This window comes from Vulpes lagopus, chromosome 7 (genome assembly GCF_018345385.1).
Source record: "Vulpes lagopus strain Blue_001 chromosome 7, ASM1834538v1, whole genome shotgun sequence".
NCBI lineage: Eukaryota > Metazoa > Chordata > Mammalia > Carnivora > Canidae > Vulpes > Vulpes lagopus.
The window spans coordinates 17553992-17573261 of record NC_054830.1 but is presented as its reverse complement, the minus strand read 5'-3'; the positions used below and the strand labels follow the sequence as shown (position 1 = coordinate 17573261).

General features: G+C 50.4%; 1 protein-coding gene across 2 annotated transcripts in view; it reads left to right on the top strand.

The window, feature by feature from the left end:
• Nucleotides 1-18657, top strand: part of PFKFB4 (6-phosphofructo-2-kinase/fructose-2,6-biphosphatase 4) — a 33294-nt gene extending 14637 nt beyond the window's left edge. For both annotated transcript variants that reach the window (XM_041763450.1, XM_041763449.1), the window contains exons 5-14: nt 856-930; nt 1290-1346; nt 2093-2214; nt 4226-4433; nt 5083-5229; nt 12592-12696; nt 14237-14366; nt 14468-14530; nt 15587-15651; nt 16525-18657. In XM_041763450.1, the coding sequence (XP_041619384.1) occupies nt 856-930; nt 1290-1346; nt 2093-2214; nt 4226-4433; nt 5083-5229; nt 12592-12696; nt 14237-14366; nt 14468-14530; nt 15587-15651; nt 16525-16584 (1032 nt within the window). In that variant the 3' untranslated portion in view covers nt 16585-18657. The remainder of the gene's footprint in view (nt 1-855; nt 931-1289; nt 1347-2092; nt 2215-4225; nt 4434-5082; nt 5230-12591; nt 12697-14236; nt 14367-14467; nt 14531-15586; nt 15652-16524) is intronic.
• The last annotated feature ends 613 nt before the right edge of the window (nt 18658-19270 follow it).

The window sequence follows — 19270 nt, the reverse complement described above, 5'->3', positions numbered from 1 at the left end:
TTTTTAGCCTCTGTTTTTCATGTTAGAAGTTTTGCTGGAGCATCCAGTGAGCCCTGGTTGAAGGCTCTTTTAAAAAGCTCTGGAAGCTGCTTAAAAGCAGCTCTGGAAGCTGCTTCTAGACATGCAGGCGAGTGGGTTACCCCTGAGGGCACATGGACAGGCTGTGGGCATTTCCTGGGGAGCCCCAGGTGGGCGCCTGGCCTCGTGAGGCAGGGAGAGGGCATGGGGCTCTATCTGCTCTTTGTTGTACCACCAGGCAGTCTTCCTTTTTCCTCTGCGCACTTGTCCCTTTTCTCAGAGACACCTGAGACCCATTCCTGACTCTCCTACTTCTGCACAGGTGGGTGTGCTCTGGTGGGTGAGGGCTTGTGTTTAGTTTTCTCTATTTCTCTGAGTCAGTCACCAGAAGTTTATTGATATCTCCTCTCCCATTCTCTTTATTTTTCTTTTCCCATCTTAGTGGAGTCTCAGGATGGAGTGGAAATAAACAGTGGTTCCGCTCTCCATGTTTAACTGGTTTTACAGGAAGTCCTGGTGGTCAAGCATGAAGCGAGTGCCTGCCACACGTGGGGCAGTGCTTAGTGTGCCCCGTGTGCCAAGGGTTTGCCGTCCCATGTGCCAAGGGTTTGCCGCCCTGCTGGGAGCACAGGCCCCTCCCCTTCCAGCTTCCTTGAGGCGTGTTCCTCAAGGAAGGGGAGGCCTAGCTCAGCCCTTGCAGGTCTAAAGGAGACCAGCCAGGTGGGTGGCCTGGGCACCAGCTGGTCCCTATGAGAAATCTGGTCCCTGTGCAGCCACTGTTGGCAGTCTCCCCCCTGCTCCAGGGCCAGAGTCCCAGTTAACCCAGTTTGGTCCTAGGTTTTCGATGCAACAAATACCACCCGAGAACGGAGAGCAACCATCTTTAATTTTGGAGAACAGAATGGCTACAAGGTGAGGTGTCTTTGGGTCACCTCCTTGGTTGGGCTGTGGCATGTTCAGACCCTCTGGGGACCAACCCTCTTACAGCCTCCTGATGTGCGTGGACATCGGGCCAGCGGGCTCCAGAATGGATGTGGGATCTAGGGGTTGCTATTTCCTCTCCATCTGGGGTTTTCTTTCTGGGAAGGTGGGCATTGTGGGAGAATCCTGGATGGGGTGGCACCTGGTTTGGGTCGGGGCTTCTCTATCCTACCCTCATCCTCTTGGGGTCACCCTGGCCCTATGTGAGGGGGAAACTCCGTGGACCCAGGCCCAGTGCCCTGAACGTTTCTGTGATTCCTTCTGTCCTGCCTGCCTTGTCCTTGCCACAGACTTTTTTTGTGGAGTCCATCTGTGTGGATCCTGAGGTCATAGCTGCTAACATCGTGGTGAGTGGTATACCTGACCTTGTGGGGCCAGTAACATAGCTGAGGGAGCATATGACAGCGAGGTCCTTCTCCAGGTTTGGGCTGGTGCCTAGGCCGGCCCTGATTTGGTCTTCTTGAACTTTGGGGGCAGGAGAGGGGAGGCAGTACAACACAGGGGTCAGGTGATCAGAGACTCCCAAGGACCACTTGGGTAGAAGGCTGTGTCACCAGGTGGCATTCATTCATGTTCCCTCGTCTTACCTTCCCCTCTCTTCCCCCTCATAATTCCCTGCACAGTGAGAATGCAGCTTCAGCCTCTGGAGATGGGGGGTAGGAAGTGATGTTCATATTTTGAAAGAGAAAGAGATTCAACTTCTCTCCCCTACCCCCTGTTTATCCAAGGAATGAACATCTGGGTTTGGGGAGATGGTTCAGGTGGGAAGAGGCTTCTAAGCCCCTTGCCCCTCTGGCCTCACCTCCCCCTGTGCCACAAAGATGAGGACGCCAATCTTAGGCTCCCCAGTAATATTCTGTTGGCACACTATCATGGGAACTAAGATCAGGGAACTGCTGGACTCTTCCTAGTGGAACCTGTCTCCTGGGATTGGCCTCCAGTCTCCTGGAATTGGCCTCCAGCCTCACACCCCCAGTCTTGTCCTGGCCTCTGGCCTAGCCTTCCCCCACCCCGTGCCCAGCAGTCTCCTTGGTCTCTGGCCCGGCCTGACTGCCAACCTTGATGTGTCCTTGCTCTGTGCCTGGTTCGGCAGCAAGTGAAACTGGGCAGCCCTGACTATGTGAACCATGATAGTGATGAGGCCACGGAAGATTTCATGCGGCGCATTGAGTGCTATGAGAATTCGTATGAGTCACTGGATGAGGACCTTGACAGGTGAGTGAGGAGGGCACCATGTCCTGCAACTATGATGGTGGGTGGTGAGGGTCCCCTCTTGGCTGCTTCCTTGTGACTTGCCATGGTGGTGGCTTAGGGGCCATCCCAACTGGCAGAGATTGTCTGACCCCGTTTCTTTCCTTCGGGCAGAAATCGTGGGCCAGAGGTGACTTGCAGAACCCCTATTACCTTATGTGGAGCTCCGCAAGTCAGAATTTTCTGTTATTCCATGCAACTCTTGATCTCAAGGTCATAAGTTCAAGCCCCCTGCATTGGGCGTAGAGTTTACGAGAGAGAGAGAGAGAGAGAGAGAGAGAGAGAGAGAGAGAAGAGAAGGGAAGGAAGGAAAGAAGGAAAGAAAGAATTTTCTGCTATTGCCTTATAAAATCAAGCCTAATTTCTATGTAGAAGGTCTTCCTGCAAGGCATTTGCAAGCATTACATGTTCTTTAAATTTGTAGTCTGTGTTTTGAGCCAGGGGTGGGGGTGAGGAGGAAGGAGTGCCCAGATCCTGTCTATGCATAGCTGGCAGTGGCCCATGTGGCCCATTCTGGAATGGCAGACCCAGCAGGAGGAAGTGTTGGGTGGGGAGGGGTCTTTAGGCCCACAAGGGATATTCAGCTGATGCTCTTAGAGTAGCAAACTTTACCTGTAAAGGGTCAGGTAGCAAATATTTTAGGCTTCAGGAACATACAGTTTGTGTTGAGCTATTTAACTCCACCATTGTAGTGCAAAGGAAACATAGACAATATGTCAACAAATGAGCAAGTCCCAATAAAAGTTTATTTACAAAAACAGGCTGCTGACTGAATTTGACTTGTTGGCCATAGTTTGCCAGCTTCTGTATAACAACATAAGTGGGGACAGTGGTTAAGTAAGTAATACTGTGGCCCCTTGGTAAAGTATTGCATAGTCAAAACTCAGAGCGAAGTCACATGGGACAGTGTAAGTTACATAGTGTTAAATGAAAGGCTGGAATATAAACTTGGGTGAGGGTCCTGTATAATCAACATGAGAACATCTACTGCCTACGAGCCCAGGAGAACAAGTGCCTGGAAGAGGAATGATTTCTCTGGGTCTTTGCAGAATAATTCCTACACTGGCTGAGTCTCCTTGGCCAGACTCTGTGGCCAGCTCAAGCCAGCTGCCACCCACTGCCTGGGCTGCTGTGGTATTTTATGTTTCTCCAGTCACCCCAGGACAGTGGTTTTCCTTATGGTTCTGTTATGTGATTGCACGAGAGAGGCTTACTGGGGCAGCTTCTGTTGGATTCCTCGCTTAGTTAATGGGGCTGCTGTTTTTATTGGTGTTGATGTAACAACCCTAAACTAAACCCATGCCCTGGGGCCAGACAGTGAGAACTCAGATGAGAACATTCAGAAGGGCCATCCTGGGCCAGCCCAGAGCACTTGCCTGAGAAACTCCGCCTTTCCTCCTGCTGCCTCCCCAACACCCAGTAAACATAAGCAGATGAGCGAGGCGAGCGTGTCCTCCCAACCACCATGCTGCCCAGCCCGAGCAAATAAGCAACCAAGGGAAGCGGCTGAGCTGGGTTACAGGGGGAAGCAAGGAAAGGCAGGGGCAGGTGTGGCTGGCCAGGGAAGCGGAGGGGAAGAGCATTTGCCAGGTACCCCCAGGTCAATCCTGGAAAAAACTATCTCTTATTTACCTTACAGACTGTGCGTTGAAAGCTCGGAGGTAGGTAAGCGGGGTCCGGGGGACACAGCAGCAGTGAAAGTCACAATGTGTATTACTGACCCTGTGCTTTGGATGTCACCTTTTGGAAACATGACAAGTGTTGAGCACCTCTCATGGGGTTTGTCTGGATGTCACATGTGTTACTCCCTCCTCACCCCTGTCACTTGCATACCAGCTGCTGGTCCTGTGTGTTGTGATCTCAACTCTGGTGGTCAGAAATGCACAGCTCTGCAGCTAATTCCTATGGCTGGCAGGATAAGCCCTCGAGGGCCAAGTCACACTCATAGGTCTTTCTCTACCTTCTCTTTGCAAAGGGATCTGTCCTACATCAAGATCATGGACGTGGGGCAGAGCTATGTGGTAAACCGTGTGGCTGATCACATCCAGAGCCGTATCGTATATTACCTCATGAATATCCATGTGACCCCCCGCTCCATCTACCTCTGCCGGCATGGGGAGAGTGAGCTCAACCTCAAGGGCCGGATTGGCGGGGACCCGGGACTGTCCCCCCGGGGCAGGGAGGTCAGTGTGTGTGTGTGTGTGTGTTTGTGTGTGCGCGCACGCGCTGCACTGGCATCCTCAGGGTTGTAGGGGGAGCTGCGCATTAGTACTCCTGGGCAGCTGGGTGCATGTATGTGTGTGTCCAATGGGCCTGGGCTCTAGCTCTTGTAGCTACTGTGTAATCAAGATGGATGACCTTCATTCAGTCTGGAATGTTCCTGTCATATAAAGGAACTTGGAAAGTCACCAAGCACCAAGCTAGGCTCTCTGGCTTTCATGTGAGCTGTCACCAGCTGGGCCCCTTTCCCTGAAGAGGCCTGCCATTATAGGAGTGACCCAAGTGTCTGCAGTGCAGCTGATAGCCACACCACAGTCCAGGGGAGATATTGAAGCCTCTGTAGGGAGGTCATAGGGTCCAGGACACATGGTGGGCAATGGCAGGAGACGTAATGATGGAACTAGAACGACAACTGGAATTACACAGAGGGTCTGGAGAGAATGTATAAGAACAGCACTTGAGGTCTGTTCTCATGAAGTTCTCATGAGGTCTGTTCTCTGTGCTCTCAGAGGCTGGATGGGCATGACACCATCCATTGGGCCCTGTGGCTTCAGGGTCCCTTGAGGACAACCTTGGATCTGTGTGTCTGAATTTGCTTCTGATACATTTCAGTTTGCTAAGAGTCTGGCCCAGTTCATCCGTGATCAGAACATCAAGGACCTGAAGGTCTGGACGAGCCAGATGAAGAGGACCATCCAGACAGCTGAGGCCCTGGGTGTGCCTTATGAGCAGTGGAAGGTCCTCAACGAGATCGATGCGGTAATCACCGCCCCTGCCCTCCACTGCCCTTCACCTCCAATCCCAAACCTCTACTGCCTGAGGCTCACCATTCCTGTCTGCTCACTGTCCCTGCCCTTGCCCTCTGCTGCCCACTGCTGCCTGGAATTCAGGTGCTCACCGTCCTGGCTCCCGCCCTCCTGGGCGCCCACTGGCTCTGCTTGCTTACCATCTGTGCCCTCTGCTGTCCTCCACAGCCCTGTGTTCCTGGGCACGGCTGTACTCAGCCAGGGCACCTGTGGTGAGGCTTGGGAGAGCTCACTCTTCCAATTTCCTTCAGGTTTTAGGAATTGGATTCCTCCCTCCTGTCTTCTTTCCTTCCTCTCTTCCTCTTCCTCTCCCTCCTTCCCCTCCTCCTTCCCCTCCCTATGCGGGACTCAATCCCAGGACCCCAGGATCAGGATCTGAGCGAAGGCAGATGCTCAACCACTGAGCCACCCAGATGCCCCCCTTCCCTTCTTTTGAATTTAACTATCTCAACCAACCAGAATTTATTTTTTTCTTTAAAAAATTTTTTTAAAGATTTTATTTATTTAAGAGAGAGACAGGGCAGCCCCGGTGGCGCAGCGGTTTAGTGCTTCCTGCAGCCCGGGGTGTGATCCTGGAGACCCCGGATCAAGTCCCACGTTGGGCTCCCTGCATGGAGCCTGCTTCTCTCTCTGCCTGTGTCTCTGCCTCTCATTCGCTCTCTCTGAATAAATAAATAAATAAATAAATAAATCTTAAAAAAAATAATAATAATTAAAAAAAAAAAGAGACAGAGAGCACATGGGGGGGAAGGGAGAGGAGGGCAGAGGAAGAGGCAAAAGCAGACTCCCTGCTGAGCAGGGAGCCCAGCCCAATGTAGGGCTCTATCCCAGGACCCTGAGATCATGACCTGAATGAAAGGCAGATGCTCAACTGACTGAGCCCCCCAGGCACCCCAGTCAACTGGAATTTCTTTTGGCATTCTAACATAAGCCTTAAATCTAATCTCACTTACCTATAACCACCCATTTATCTTTTCCCTGTTGGCTTATTTCACCTACTTTTATGTTAAGTATCACTTAGGGTATCACAGTGTTTTAATTGTGGCCGTTTTTCACTCTGTTTTTTGGCCATTTAGATATCTTTTATGAAGTTTTGTGTTCTTTTTCTTCCCCTATTGGATGGCCTACCTTTTTCTTTTCTTTTTTTAAGATTTTATTTATTTATTCATGAGAGACAGAGAGAGAGAGAGAGGCAGAGACACAGGCAGAGGAAGAAGCAGGCTCCATGCAGAAAGCCCGATGTGGGACTTGATCTGGGATCCCAGGATCATGCCCTGAGCCAAAGGCAAACGCTCAACCACTGAGCCATCCAGGCATCCCGGATACACTGCCAATTTCTGATGGGGAGCCAGACGTTTTGGATGAACAGTGTTGGAGATAATTCTGGCTTGGGTTAATGTTTTCTCTCTCCAGAGAGAGAAACTTTTACTTTGGGCAGCCAGTTGTGGTAGGTTACCTTAGTCTACTTAGGGATAGAGCAATTGCAGAGCTGCATTTTGACCTTCATAGAGGCCACTAGATTTTCAAGTCTTCCATCTCTGAGAATGTAGCCTTGAAAGTTCTGATGGAAAACCTTGTGGGCACACGCTTCTACTTTTGTCCCCTCAGCCCAAGATTGCTGCCAGCTTGTCCAGGCTTCTGTCCACTCAGTCCTGACTTCCTGCTTGGCTTTTCCTCCTCCATGCCCCAGCCCCAGTTTTATTGAGATATGACAGATGGGTAACATTGTGTTAGTTTTAGGGGTGCAACATGATGACTTGGTATACATATATATTATGAAATGATTACTAAAACAAGCTTAGTTAACATATGTCACCTCCCATAGTTAACACTTTTTTTTTTCTTGTGAGAACTTGGAAGATCTAATCTCAGCAACTTTAAAATATATGACAAAGTATTAACTGTAGTCACCATGATGTATGTTATATTCCCAAGACTTATTTTATCACTGGAATTTTGTACCTTTTAACCACCGTCACTCATCTTCCCCACCCCATCCCCCATCTCATCCTTTTAAAGATTTTTTTTTTAACTTATTTATTCATGATAGACATAGAGAGAGAGAGAGAGAGAGAGAGAGAGAGACACAGGCAGAGGGAAAAGCAGGCTCCATGCCAGGAGCCTGACACAGGACTCGATCCCGGGACTCCGCGATTGCGCCCTGGGCCAAAGGCAGGCGCCAAACCGCTGAGCCACCCAGGGATCCCCCCCTCCCTTTTTTTTAAAGGTTTTTAAAAAATTTATATCTCATCCTTTTAACTGCCACTTTCAAAGCAACAAAACCCCGAAGGAAGAAATGATGCCATGTATCAGGTTCACCTCTTTGGGTTTCCTTTTCTCCAAGACCTTGGCCCCTCTTGGCCTCTCTACCTTGTAGCTCTATGATAATATCAAACAGATTTAAATTTTTTTTTCAGTCTGGCTTTTCTAGTTGCTCTCTCTGGATGGTGGTTCTGAAGCCAGCTAGACCACCATTGCCTGAAGTTTAAGCTGGTAATAAGATCAGATTTGAAGTGTAGAGAGGTCACCCCAGCTGGTGTAGAGAATGGTTTTGTTGGGTGAAATAGGGGGACAGGCTGGAGAAGGGAGACCAATGAGGGACGTTTGCAGTGGCCTGGTAAGGTGATGACATCTGGAACTTGGCTGGCAGCAGTGCAAGAGGGAGAAGTGGATAGATTTGCAGGCTGTTTATTCATTTATTCAAGTATTTTAGTGAACCTGTCCCGTGGTAGGAACTGGACCAGGTGCTGGGGACCGACATGGTGAGGTGATAGAAGTGATAACTGAGGGTTGGGGTGAGAAGAAGATAAGCATCCAGGAAGATTCCAGCTTTCCAGCCCCCGGGAAAAGTTCTGGGTCACGTGAGGGCAAGAACTGTTATCTACCTTGTATCCCACATGGTAGGTGCTCAGGAAATATGTACTGAGCAGAAGAAGGAAGTTTGGGGGAGAATTGGTGAGCTCTTTAAGAGAGTAAGTACGGGGCAGCTCCAGTGGCCCAGCGGTTTAGCGCCACCTTCAGCCCAGGGTATGATTCTGGAGCCTCGGGATCAAGCCCCACGTCAGGCTCCCTGCATGGAGCCTGCTTCTCCCTCTGCCTGTGTCTCTGCCTCTGTGTGTGTGTGTCTCTCATGAATAAATAAATAAAATCTTAAAAAAAAAAAAAAGAATGAAGAGGGCAAACACTTTTTGTGACTCATCTCGTAGCCCCTTTGACCATTTTGTAGGCTCCCATCAGTGGTGGCTCCTGGGATTTGTGGGAGGCCTGCAGCCATGCTTCCTTGGTCTTCCTGAGCCTGCGTGGATGCCACTGTCTGCCCTGCAGGGACTTGGATACAGCTCTAGCATTGGGTTTTGCACAGAGGCCTTAGGCCACCCCAGTTTTTTTTCCTTTGTAGTTGATCTGATTATTTTCCTAGATGCTGGTGGATTCTCTTCTTTATCTTTTGAGTTTGGAAGCTATTCTAATATCTGTGATCTATTCATCATCTTTCTTTGTTTATCTTTGTTCTTTTCCTGGGTTCTGGTAAACAGCCTTGGGCTAGCCTTTTATTTCAACATTGGGATTTTTTTTGTTGTTCTTTGTTCAATCCACAATTCACAGCCTTATTTGTTCTTTAAAAAAAAAAATACCAGCTTTATTGAGAAATAATTCACATACCACCTACCTAATGCATACAATTCAGTGGTTTTTAGTATATTCACACAGTTGTGCAACTACCACCGCAATCAATTTCAGAACATTTCATTACTCCAATGAAACCCTGACCATAGCTATCCCTCTGTTTCCTGCAACCCCTTCCCCCAGCCCTAGGCTACCACTAACCTACCACTCCGTGGACTGGCCTAGTGAGGATATTTCATATAAATGGAATCATACACTATGGGGTCTTTTGTGACTGGCTTCTTTCACTTAGCATTTATTTTTTAAAGATTTTATTTAATCATGAAAGAGAGAGAGAGAGAGAGAGAGGCAGAGGCACAGGCAGAGGGAGAAGCAGGTTCCATGCAGGGAGCCCGACGTGGAACTCGACGTGGGTCTTCAGGATCATGCCCTGGGCTGAAGACTGTGCTAAACCGCTGAGCCACCGGGGCTGCCCATGTTTTTAGAGTCCATTCATGTGGTAGCGTGGGTCAGAGCTTCATTCCTTTATATTGCCCCATATCCTGCCATATGGATATACCACATGACATATTTATTTATCAGTGGTTGAGCTTTTTAGGGGGTTGCATTTGGGGCTATTAGGAATAATGTTGCTGTGAACACTTACGTGCAGGTTTCTGTATGGATGTGTCATTCCTCTTGGGTATATATGTAGGAGTAAAATTGCTGGGTCATATTGTAAACTCTGTGTTTAACCTTGTGAAAGACTGCCAGATTGCACCATTGTACATTCCCACCAGCAGTGCGTGAGGGTTCTGGTTTCTTCCCATCCTTACCAACTCTTGTTATTATCTTTTTATTAGTAGCCAAGTAGAACATAATTCAGCAAGTTCTCTGCCATTTTATTACAAAAATCACTTTTTCTTTTTTCTTTAGTGTCCAGTAAATACCACCTCCTTTTTATTTTTTTTATTTTTATTTTTTATGATTTTATTTATTCATGAGAGACACACAGAGAGAGAGGCAGAGACACAGGAAGAGGAAGAAGCAGACTCCATGCAGGGAGCCTGATGTGGGACTCAATCCCAGGACTCTAGGATCACCCTGGGCCTAAGGCTGGCACTAAACCACTGAGCCACGCAGGGATCCCGCACCTCCATTCCCTACTTATGCCTCACTAGAAGCACTTTTAACATTCGTATTTTTTAAAAAGATTTTATTTATTTATTTATTTATTTATTTATTTATTTATTTGAGAGAGAGAGAAAGAGCATGAGTGGGGCAGGGGTGTGCAGAGGGGAGAGGGAGAGAGAGAATCTCAAGCAGATTCTCTGCTAAGTGTGGAGCCCAACACAGGGCTCAATCCCAGGACCCTGAGATCATGACCTAAGCTGAAATTAAGAGTTGGCTGCTTAGGGGTGCCTGACTGGCTCAGTTGTTTAAGGTGTCCCTAAACCAATCTGTTAAAAAAGAAAGAGTTGGCTACTTAATCAATTGAGCCACCTAGGCATCTCAACATTCATATTTCTAGCAGCGTTATGCTCATGAGGATATATGTATTTTTAAGATAATAGAAGCTTGGGACACTTGGGTGGCTCAGCGGTTAAGCACCTGCCTTTGGCCCAGGGTGTGATCCTGGAATCCTGGGATCAAGTCCCATATCGGGCTCTCTACATGGGGCCTGCTTCTCCCTCTGCTTATGTCTCTGCCTCTTCCTGTGTCTGTCATGAATAGATAAATAAAATCTTTTAAAAAGATGATAGAAGCTTTCTCTGCTGTGCTTCACTTCTTTCTGAGCCTTCAGCAGAATCACTGTCAATGCCCATATTTTTAACAAGTATCTGGTCATTGCCAACAATCCTTGGCATCCCTTAACTTACAGCTAGCTGCATCACCTCAGTCTCTGTCCTCACATGGCCTTCATCCCTGTGTGACTTTCTGTGTCTTCACCTGGTCTTCTTGAAAGGACTTCAGTTAGTGGATGAGGGCCCACCCTTGGTGACCTCATCTACTTGGTTACATATTAAAAAACTCTGTCTTTTTTTTGTTTGTTTAGGCTTTATTTATTTTAAGGACACCTGGGTGGCTCAGCGATTGAGCGTCTGCCTTTGGCTCAGAGTGTGATCCCAGGTCTGGTATCGAGTCTTGCATCGGACTCTCCATGGGGAGCCTGCTTCTCCCTTTGCCTGTATCTCTGCCTCTCTCGGTGTGCCTCTCATGAATAAATAATAAAATCTTTTTTTTTAAAGATTTATTTATTTATTCATTCAGAGAGAGCGAAGAGAGAGGCAGAGACACAGGCAGAGGGAGAAGCAGGCTCTCCGCAGGAAGCCTGATGTGGGACTCGATCCCGGGTCTCCAGGATCACACCCCAGGCTGCAGGCGGCGCTAAACCGCTGCGCCACCGGGGCTGCCCTAAAATCTTTTTTTTTTTTAAAGATTTTATTTATTTAAGAAACAGCACATACACACAAGTTGAAGGAGGGACAGAGGGAGAGGGAGACAGAATCTCAAGCAGACTCCACGCTGTGTGTAGAGCTGGACTCAGGGCTCAATCTCACAACCCTGAGATCATGACCTGAACCAGAACCAAGAGTCAGACACTCAACCAACTGAGCCACCCAAGTGCCCCCAAAACCCTATTTCTAAATAAAATCATGCTCACAAATACCAGGTGTTAGGACTTGAACACCCCACTCAACAAAGATGGTTTGTCTCTATAGGAATTCTCTGACTTAATGTAAGTTACCTCATTTGTTGGCATGGAGTTGTTCACAGTAGTTCCTTAGAGTCTCTTCTCTTTCTGTAAGCTTGGTAGTAATATTCCTCTTTTGTGCCTGATCGTAGTGATTTGAGCTTTTTCTCTTGTCAGTTGGGCAAAGGATTTGTGAATTCTGTTAATCTTATCAAAGAACCAATTTCTGCTTTCATTGCTTTTTTCTCTTTTCTATTAAATTTGTTTCTGCTTGTATCTTTTTTACTTCCTTCCTTCTGCCTGCTTTGTGTTTAGCTTGCTCTTCTTTTTCCAGTAACTTAAGGTGGGATGATTTGCGATCTTTCTTCTTCTTCTTCTTCTTTTTTTTTTTATATAGACATTTACAGCTGTAAGTTTTCCTCCTGGTTTTTCTTTCTTAATAGACAACTTTGCCCCAAGGCTTTGTCTAGGAAACAACTTAGAACAAAGGCAGAGAACAGCAGCTTTTTATTAGGACATTTTATGGCTTCTTCCCCTCTCAAGGCCCTTGAACCATACTTAAGTGTTCTCAACCAGTGTTCTCTGCTGGATTTCTTTGAAAATAGCATTTGTATAAGGTAATTTATGCTACATGTGAGTGCGTGTGTATCTTGAAGGACACAAGTGAAATCTTGCTTTATAGCTTGTACAACAGTCCATACTCAGAGTAAGTATTTCTATAGCACAGAAAACAGAAGACACAATAGTTAACATTTCTGTTTATTTTTATGGCATAAACTGGATGGATGGATGATGGATGGATGGAAAAGACTGTTCTGCTAGCTCTTTACAAACAAGATGCAGACTCCTCTTTTACGGGCCTGCTCCTTCCATATAGGTTTTAAGTCCAGGCTAGGAAGAGCCCCATGGCCTTGGAAATGCCCTGTAAACCTGGTCCCCTCTGCCTGCCCTCCCCCTCGACACAGGGTTGATCCCGGGCCTCGCATGGGAGATATGATCACCGCTGTGTCTCCCTAGGGCGTCTGCGAGGAGATGACCTATGAGGAAATTCAGGATCATTATCCACTGGAGTTTGCTCTGCGGGACCAGGACAAGTACCGGTACCGGTACCCCAAGGGGGAGGTAGGTGTGATTTGGGGCCTTAGTCCCAGCCACCACCTGCCGTGCCTCAGAACCCCTGGAGCACTCTGTGGAGGCTGCATGGACAGCAAGTGGGGCCTGATCCTAGAGCTTGGTCAGGCTGGGTGTGTGTGTCATCTCTACCACTTCCTAGCCATGGTGCCCAGGCTGCAGTCCTCACCCACCTTGGGCAGGTGCACGGGACTCCCAACTCTGAGACTCGTTGGATCCCTGCTCCCCAATATTGCTCATCTTTGCTTTTCCCCTTCCCCGGGGTATCACAGGGATCATGTCCTCCCTGTGGCTCCAGATTCAGGGCCCTGAATACAGACCTAGAGAGACTTTTCCCAATTAAGTCGTGGCCACAGCAAGCCATGTGCTCTGACACCTTCCCTCAGGCTGGCTTCTGTCTCAGCCCAAGCCCCAGCTCAGAAGTAGGTCACCGTTAACTTGGGTATCTTCCATTTCTAGGAAGTGGCCTGGGGCAGTGGCCAAACCAAGATACCCCTGCAGACACACAAGTGTATACGCACATCCATGGACACACGCAGAAGATCCCTCTACCCCCACCCCAGATGCCAGACTCCCAGCCCCTCTGCTATACTATCTTCAGGAAAAGTACAGCTCTGGGGAGCTTTAATTATCCCCCTTGTGGACTGGGAGGCAGAGCTCAGATTTAAAACTAACCCATCACAGTAAAAAGAAGCAAAGCAGTGGCCTGTTCAGACTTGAGAATACAAAGGGAGAATTGGTAGGGAAATTACAGTTACCAAGAGACCTGATCTAGAATCCCCTAGAACTACAGGGCATTGCTCCAGTCAGCGTACTTTCAGCTGCAGCTTGAGGTGTGTGTTTTGAAGGACCACTTGCTGTATGCAAAGAGGGCTTGGTCTCTAGGTGGATAAGTCTCTAACCTTTCGGGCACAAGTGTAGATCCAAGGGCTCCCTCATCAGCTAACTCATGGCACCCAGGGGAGACACAGGACAGGCAGACAGGATTGTTGTTCCTAGGCCCGGAGGAATGCCGACAGGTTGTGCTCCAGGAAGTTTTGGAGAGTCTTTGCTCCTCCTACCCCCACGGTTCCTTCTGTGTGTTCCGCCTGCTGTGGGCTAGAAGGGTGTGGTGTCTTTCCCACCAGTCCTCAGCTGCCAGTGTGTGAATTCCAGCAGCAGAGGGCTCAGCCAAGGGCCCTATAGGTGGGTGTACGAGATGGTCCCTTAAGATGGTAGCCTGAGGCCCAGCCCTGCCCTCTAGTCCTCCCAGGCCCTGGCCCTAGGGTGAAGGATGCGATCTCTTTCCCAGGCTGCTAAGTCTCTCCTCCCAGCTTCCCTCTCAAGCTGGATATCTCACTGTCCTATAGGGGCAGGCATTAGCCTGGAGCTGTCCACCCCCAGGTCCCCAGGGGTCAGGCTGGAGTATCCCTAGCCACAACCTCCCAGAATGGTGAGGGTCCCGGGCATGAGGAGGTAGCCTGCTACCCAGAATGTCTCCATCACTACCCCTGGAACAGGGCCTGAGGGACCCTTCCCACTTCCCTTGCAGTCCTACGAGGACCTGGTCCAGCGACTCGAGCCTGTCATCATGGAGCTGGAGAGGCAGGAGAATGTGCTGGTCATCTGCCACCAGGCCGTGATGCGCTGCCTCCTGGCCTACTTCCTTGATAAGGCAGCAGGTGCGGGCTGGCCCCTGGGAGGTGGGATGTGTGTATGTGAGACAGAGGGACTGTTATGTGGGCATCCCTGGTGTGCCAGCCCTTCCTATCTGTGTCCACAGAACAGCTGCCCTACCTCAAGTGTCCGCTGCACACCGTCCTGAAGCTAACCCCTGTGGCTTACGGTAAGGAAGCTTCCTGCACACTCATCTGGTTGCCAGGTACTGGCTTTCCATGGGGCTCTGTGAATTTTCTGCAGATCCCTGAAAATTCCATTAGGGGCTCATTCCTCTTCTGCCCACTCCACTGCCTTTCCCAGTTTACTTTTTTTTTTTAAGTAAGCTCTGCACTCAACGTGGGGCTGGAACTCGTGATGCCAAGATCAAGAGTCACATGCTCCCCTGACTGAGCCTGCCGGGAGCCCCTCCCAATTTACTTTTTACCTTTTTTTTTTTTCTTTGGTTTTAATTTCTGTGACCACATGTGCCTTTCCAGTGATCTTTTACCATCACCCACCTGCATTAAGGGCTTTTCTACTGGTTTTTCTGAAACCCCCACAAAGCCCCATGGCTCCTACGACCTGGGCCTTAAAATATTCGGGGTATTTTGAGTGCAGAATCGTTTGAGTCCCACCTCTGCCTTTCATTGTGCCTGCAGAGACCTCAGACCACCTCCTAAACTCCTGGGTCTCAGCTCCTCAACTTCAACATAGACTATGAGGCACCCCTCAGGTAGCCATGCCCTTGGGAGAATGACTGTAAAGCCCAGTGGCAGCAGATGTCATGCCACTGTGTCATGCCATTCATCCTCTTGTCCCTATTGCACTGAGCACCTGGCGTAACATAGATTTGGCTCTGTGTTTGTGGCACACTTGGGGTGAGTGGTTTGGGGGTCCCCTGAAGGCTCACGTAATGATTCCATGCTGAGCTCAGGCCCACTCCTCCTTAGAATGCCCTCCACCCCGGCAGTGGATAGCTCGTGTCCTCAGCATAGCCCTCCTGGGTGTCTGGGCTTCTCACCAAGGCTGTGCTGTGGCACATGATAAGCACAGGCCTAATGGGGTGCCTCATCCTTCCTCATGTGCTCCTCAAAGGTGCCTAAGGTGGGAGGACCAGGATGAAGCTGAGAATGGCTGCTCTGTTCTATAATACCCCAGGCCTCTACCCGAGAGAAGCTTCTACCCTCTATGGGTCTAGCTGCCCTCCAGGAGGGGAAATGGATTTACATCTTTCCTTTGGCAGGTTGTAAAGTGGAGTCTATATTCCTGAATGTGATGGCTGTGAACACACACCGGGACAGGCCTCAGGTAACAACAGGGTTATTGCGGGGTAGCAAGCATATTCCTGGGGGCATAAGATACGGTATCTTCCAACCCAGGTCCGGTTGGGGTGCCTGCCAGAATGAGCCTGAGTACTCTGCCAAACCTGCTGTTTTATCATCAGGACAAGATTATGACCTTGGGCGAGGCCTTCCCAAGGATGCCACCCTGGCAGTGGGGAGGTCCCTGGGTGTGATGGCTTCCCAGCAGCCCTACCATAGAGGTCTGTGCCAGGGGGAAAGGGGTTCCCAGCTTGTGGAGCTGAGGAAAGTGTCAGGCCTTCCATCCCTTAGGCTTGAGCTCAGCAGGCTGTGGAAGGAGCTGGGCTTTGTGGTCTGGCAAGGGCTATCTGTGGCTGAGGGCTGAGGGCTGTCCAGGGTACCCTGTGCCCCAGCTCAGAGTACAGAGCAGGCCGCAGACTAGGAGAGGTCTGAAGGCTGCTGGGACCTCATCTGACACCTGTCCACTGATGCTCAGACCCAGAGGAAGGCACCCCCAAGGAAGGGCCTCCTTCCTTGCTCCCACTGATGAGGAGGCAGGCCCATAGCCAGCTCTTCCCTCCCACTTGACTCAGGCCTGAGGTAGGACGTGGGATGGCCTCATTCTGGTGCTGCCTGTCATGTGTGCCAGGAGCCAGCAGGACCCAGGGCACCGTGCACCCCTGCCTTTGAATCCTCATGTTTGTCCACCCACCATGTGTTGAGAGGCTCTTGGGCCCTGGCTTTTAGGGAAATTTGGCTCCTAGGGGGTGAGTATGTGAACCCAGAGGGCTATGGTGATGGGGAAAGGAGACAGCAGGACAGTGGATGTCTACCTCTTCTCACCACAGAGTGAATGTTCTGTGTTTTGTTTGTTTTGCAGAATGTAGACATCTCGAGGCCTCCGGAGGAAGCTCTGGTCACGGTTCCCGCTCACCAGTGACCATGTCTCATCCACGGTGACCCCCAGGAAGGTATTGATCCCGGCAGACAAGGTCATCCCAAGCCCCCTGGTCCGTGTGACAGTTTCTATGCTGGAGCATCCTCAAGCTGCACCTGGCTGGTGGCACCCAGACCCCCTGCACCAGCCCACCTGCTTCCTTGTTAATGGAGACAGGATTCCACGAGGTGCCCAACCTGCTGCTAAAAATCATTTGGCCAGACTGCTTCTGCCCTGGACTGGTGAGAGGTTTCCTAGCAACCTGGTCCTTCTGTTGCAGCTTTGAGGTGTCCTCTCACTGGTCAGTTGGCTTTGTGAAGTATGAAACCCTAAACATGTGAACGGAGAGCGCATGCTGTGATGCTCCCACGATGGCCGAACTGTCTGAGGTGGACCTGAGGATTCCAGCAGGGACTCTGCTTCCCTCTCCGTGTGGGGCCCTGAGCTCTGCTCCTTGGGTCCGGGGGAATGCCCTTACCATCCTGCCCTGGCAGGAGCTGGAGAGCCGCCGAGGCAGACCCCTCCACCAGCCAGGCCGTTGTGTCGGAGCCGCTTGTGAGAACACTGTGCTCACTTCATGCCATGATGCATAGAAACCCACGGGGAGCACAGCCTCTCTGGTCACTCCTTCCCTACTGTGCACACACTGGAACATTTGAGGGAGCTGGTGGCCAAGGCCACCCCTGCCCAACTGCTATCGCAGTGAAAGCACTCAAAGACAGGGCAGTCGTGTAAGCACCCCCGTTCCAGTGCACATCCCAGGTGCTCGGGGGGAGAGGCTGCCAACCTGCCTCGCCCTCCTGGCTGTGCTCTCTAGGCTACCTCTCCCCCACTGCCACCTGTTTCCATGCAGGAGCACACCCTGGGGGGCAGACAAATGCATTTGCTGTGAATGATTCATAGAAAAAAGCCTGTCCTGATGTTCATTGACCTCTGCCTGTGACACCGAGCAGGGGAAAGGCAGGAAATCCGAGGCACCCTGTCCAGGGGAGGATTTTCCCAGCATAGTGCAGCTTCAGATTCCTGTGTATAGGAGCCTGGCCTGGCAGGAAACTGCCTTGGGACGCTGCCACCTGTTATGCCCCTGAGTTCTTTTGGGCCAAAGAGGCAGGCTGGGCAGTAGGTTCTGGCTCCCATTTTGTAGCTGGGCAGGAGGACTGGCCAGCAAGTTGTGAGGCTGCGTGAGGAGGGGTCTGGGTCTGCAGCTGGATGCCCTGCATCCCCAAGTGGGTCCTGGTCCAGGAGCCTGAGCCCACTTTGTACCTGGAACCTTCCCTGGTAGAACAGCCCACCTTTCTTGGCCTCCTGGGGCTTTCGTAGCCTGTAGTTGCTGCCTGCCCCTGAGGGAAGCGTGCGCCCCTGCCCCCAGCTGATGGTGGCTCAGCCCTGTGTGCTGCAGTGGCTGTGCACAGACTCAGTAGAGGGCTGGAGCAGAATCTTCTGGACTTACCTCCTGCCAGAGACCCTCAGGTCCCTCAGGACCAGAGGACCATGCCACTGTCTTTGGGACATGAGGACCATAGCCTTTGTTTCTGTGTCCCCCAGAGTTCTGGTGACTTGGTCACTTGGACACACTCACTTGTTGGCCATAGTGGGCCTCTTTGGTTGGTGGCATGTACATCTGGATGTCCCCCACTCCAGGACCTCAGGCTGACTGAGGCAAGACCAGTGAGGCCTTTTCTCTGTGCCCAGAGGGCAGTCAGGAGCTGCTGGACCCACAGTGTTACAAGGACCGGGATAGGGCAGAGGGAAGTCTAGGGGTATGGCCTGGGTTGGGGCAGCTCTTCTCCACCTCTGCCTGGAGCGATCTCTGCATGGGCAGCACCCCCCTGGTTGGCTGCCGGATTTTATCCATGATGGTCAACGTGCTTGTGTCGAAGACATTTTCCCATTTTCCCTGGAATGGGTGTTGGTGGATCTCAGCCACACATCACACTGTGTCCAGCATTCTTTGCAATAAATATTTTTAAAAAATTGGGGTGCCTGGCTGGCTCAGTCAGTAGAGCATGTGACTCTTAAGGTTGTAAGTTCGAGCCCCACGTTGGGCCTAGAGCTTACTTTAAAAAAATAATAAATAAATCAGAATCTAAGGTTGTATCTTTTTTTTTTTTTTTTAAGATTTTTAAATTTATTTATTCATGAGAGACACACACAGAGAGAGGCAGAGACACAGGCAGAGGGAGAAGCAGGCTCCATGCAGGAGCCTAATGTGGGACTTGATCCCTGGTCTCCAGGATCACACCCTGGGTTGAAGGTGGCGCTAAACCACTGAGCCACCAGGGCTGCCCTCTAAGGTTGTATGTTGTGGCTGTTTCTCCATTTGTGAGGTGTTTCCATCTGGTTCTGCAGACTCCCATGTTGTGGTCTCTCATTGGTCTATGTTAGGATCTTTGGTCCAGCTCCCACTTTCGTGCCTACCCCCCTCTCTGGAGAGGAAACTCTCTTACCCTGGAGTGAGTCCTGGGCCTGGACATGGGCAGGGCCAGGGCCAGGGCCAGGGCCAGGGCCAGGTTTTCTCTGGGCCAATCTTCTGGGACCTCACCCCTGAGCAGGAAGCAGATCGATTGTGAAGGGACATCTGGGGTGGAGCACCATTAAAGGGAAATCATGGGTCCTGAATGTTGACATCCTTGGGGAGGGGAGCCAGGGACTGGGTCGAGGACAGAGAGGCTGCACAAGGCCATGAGTG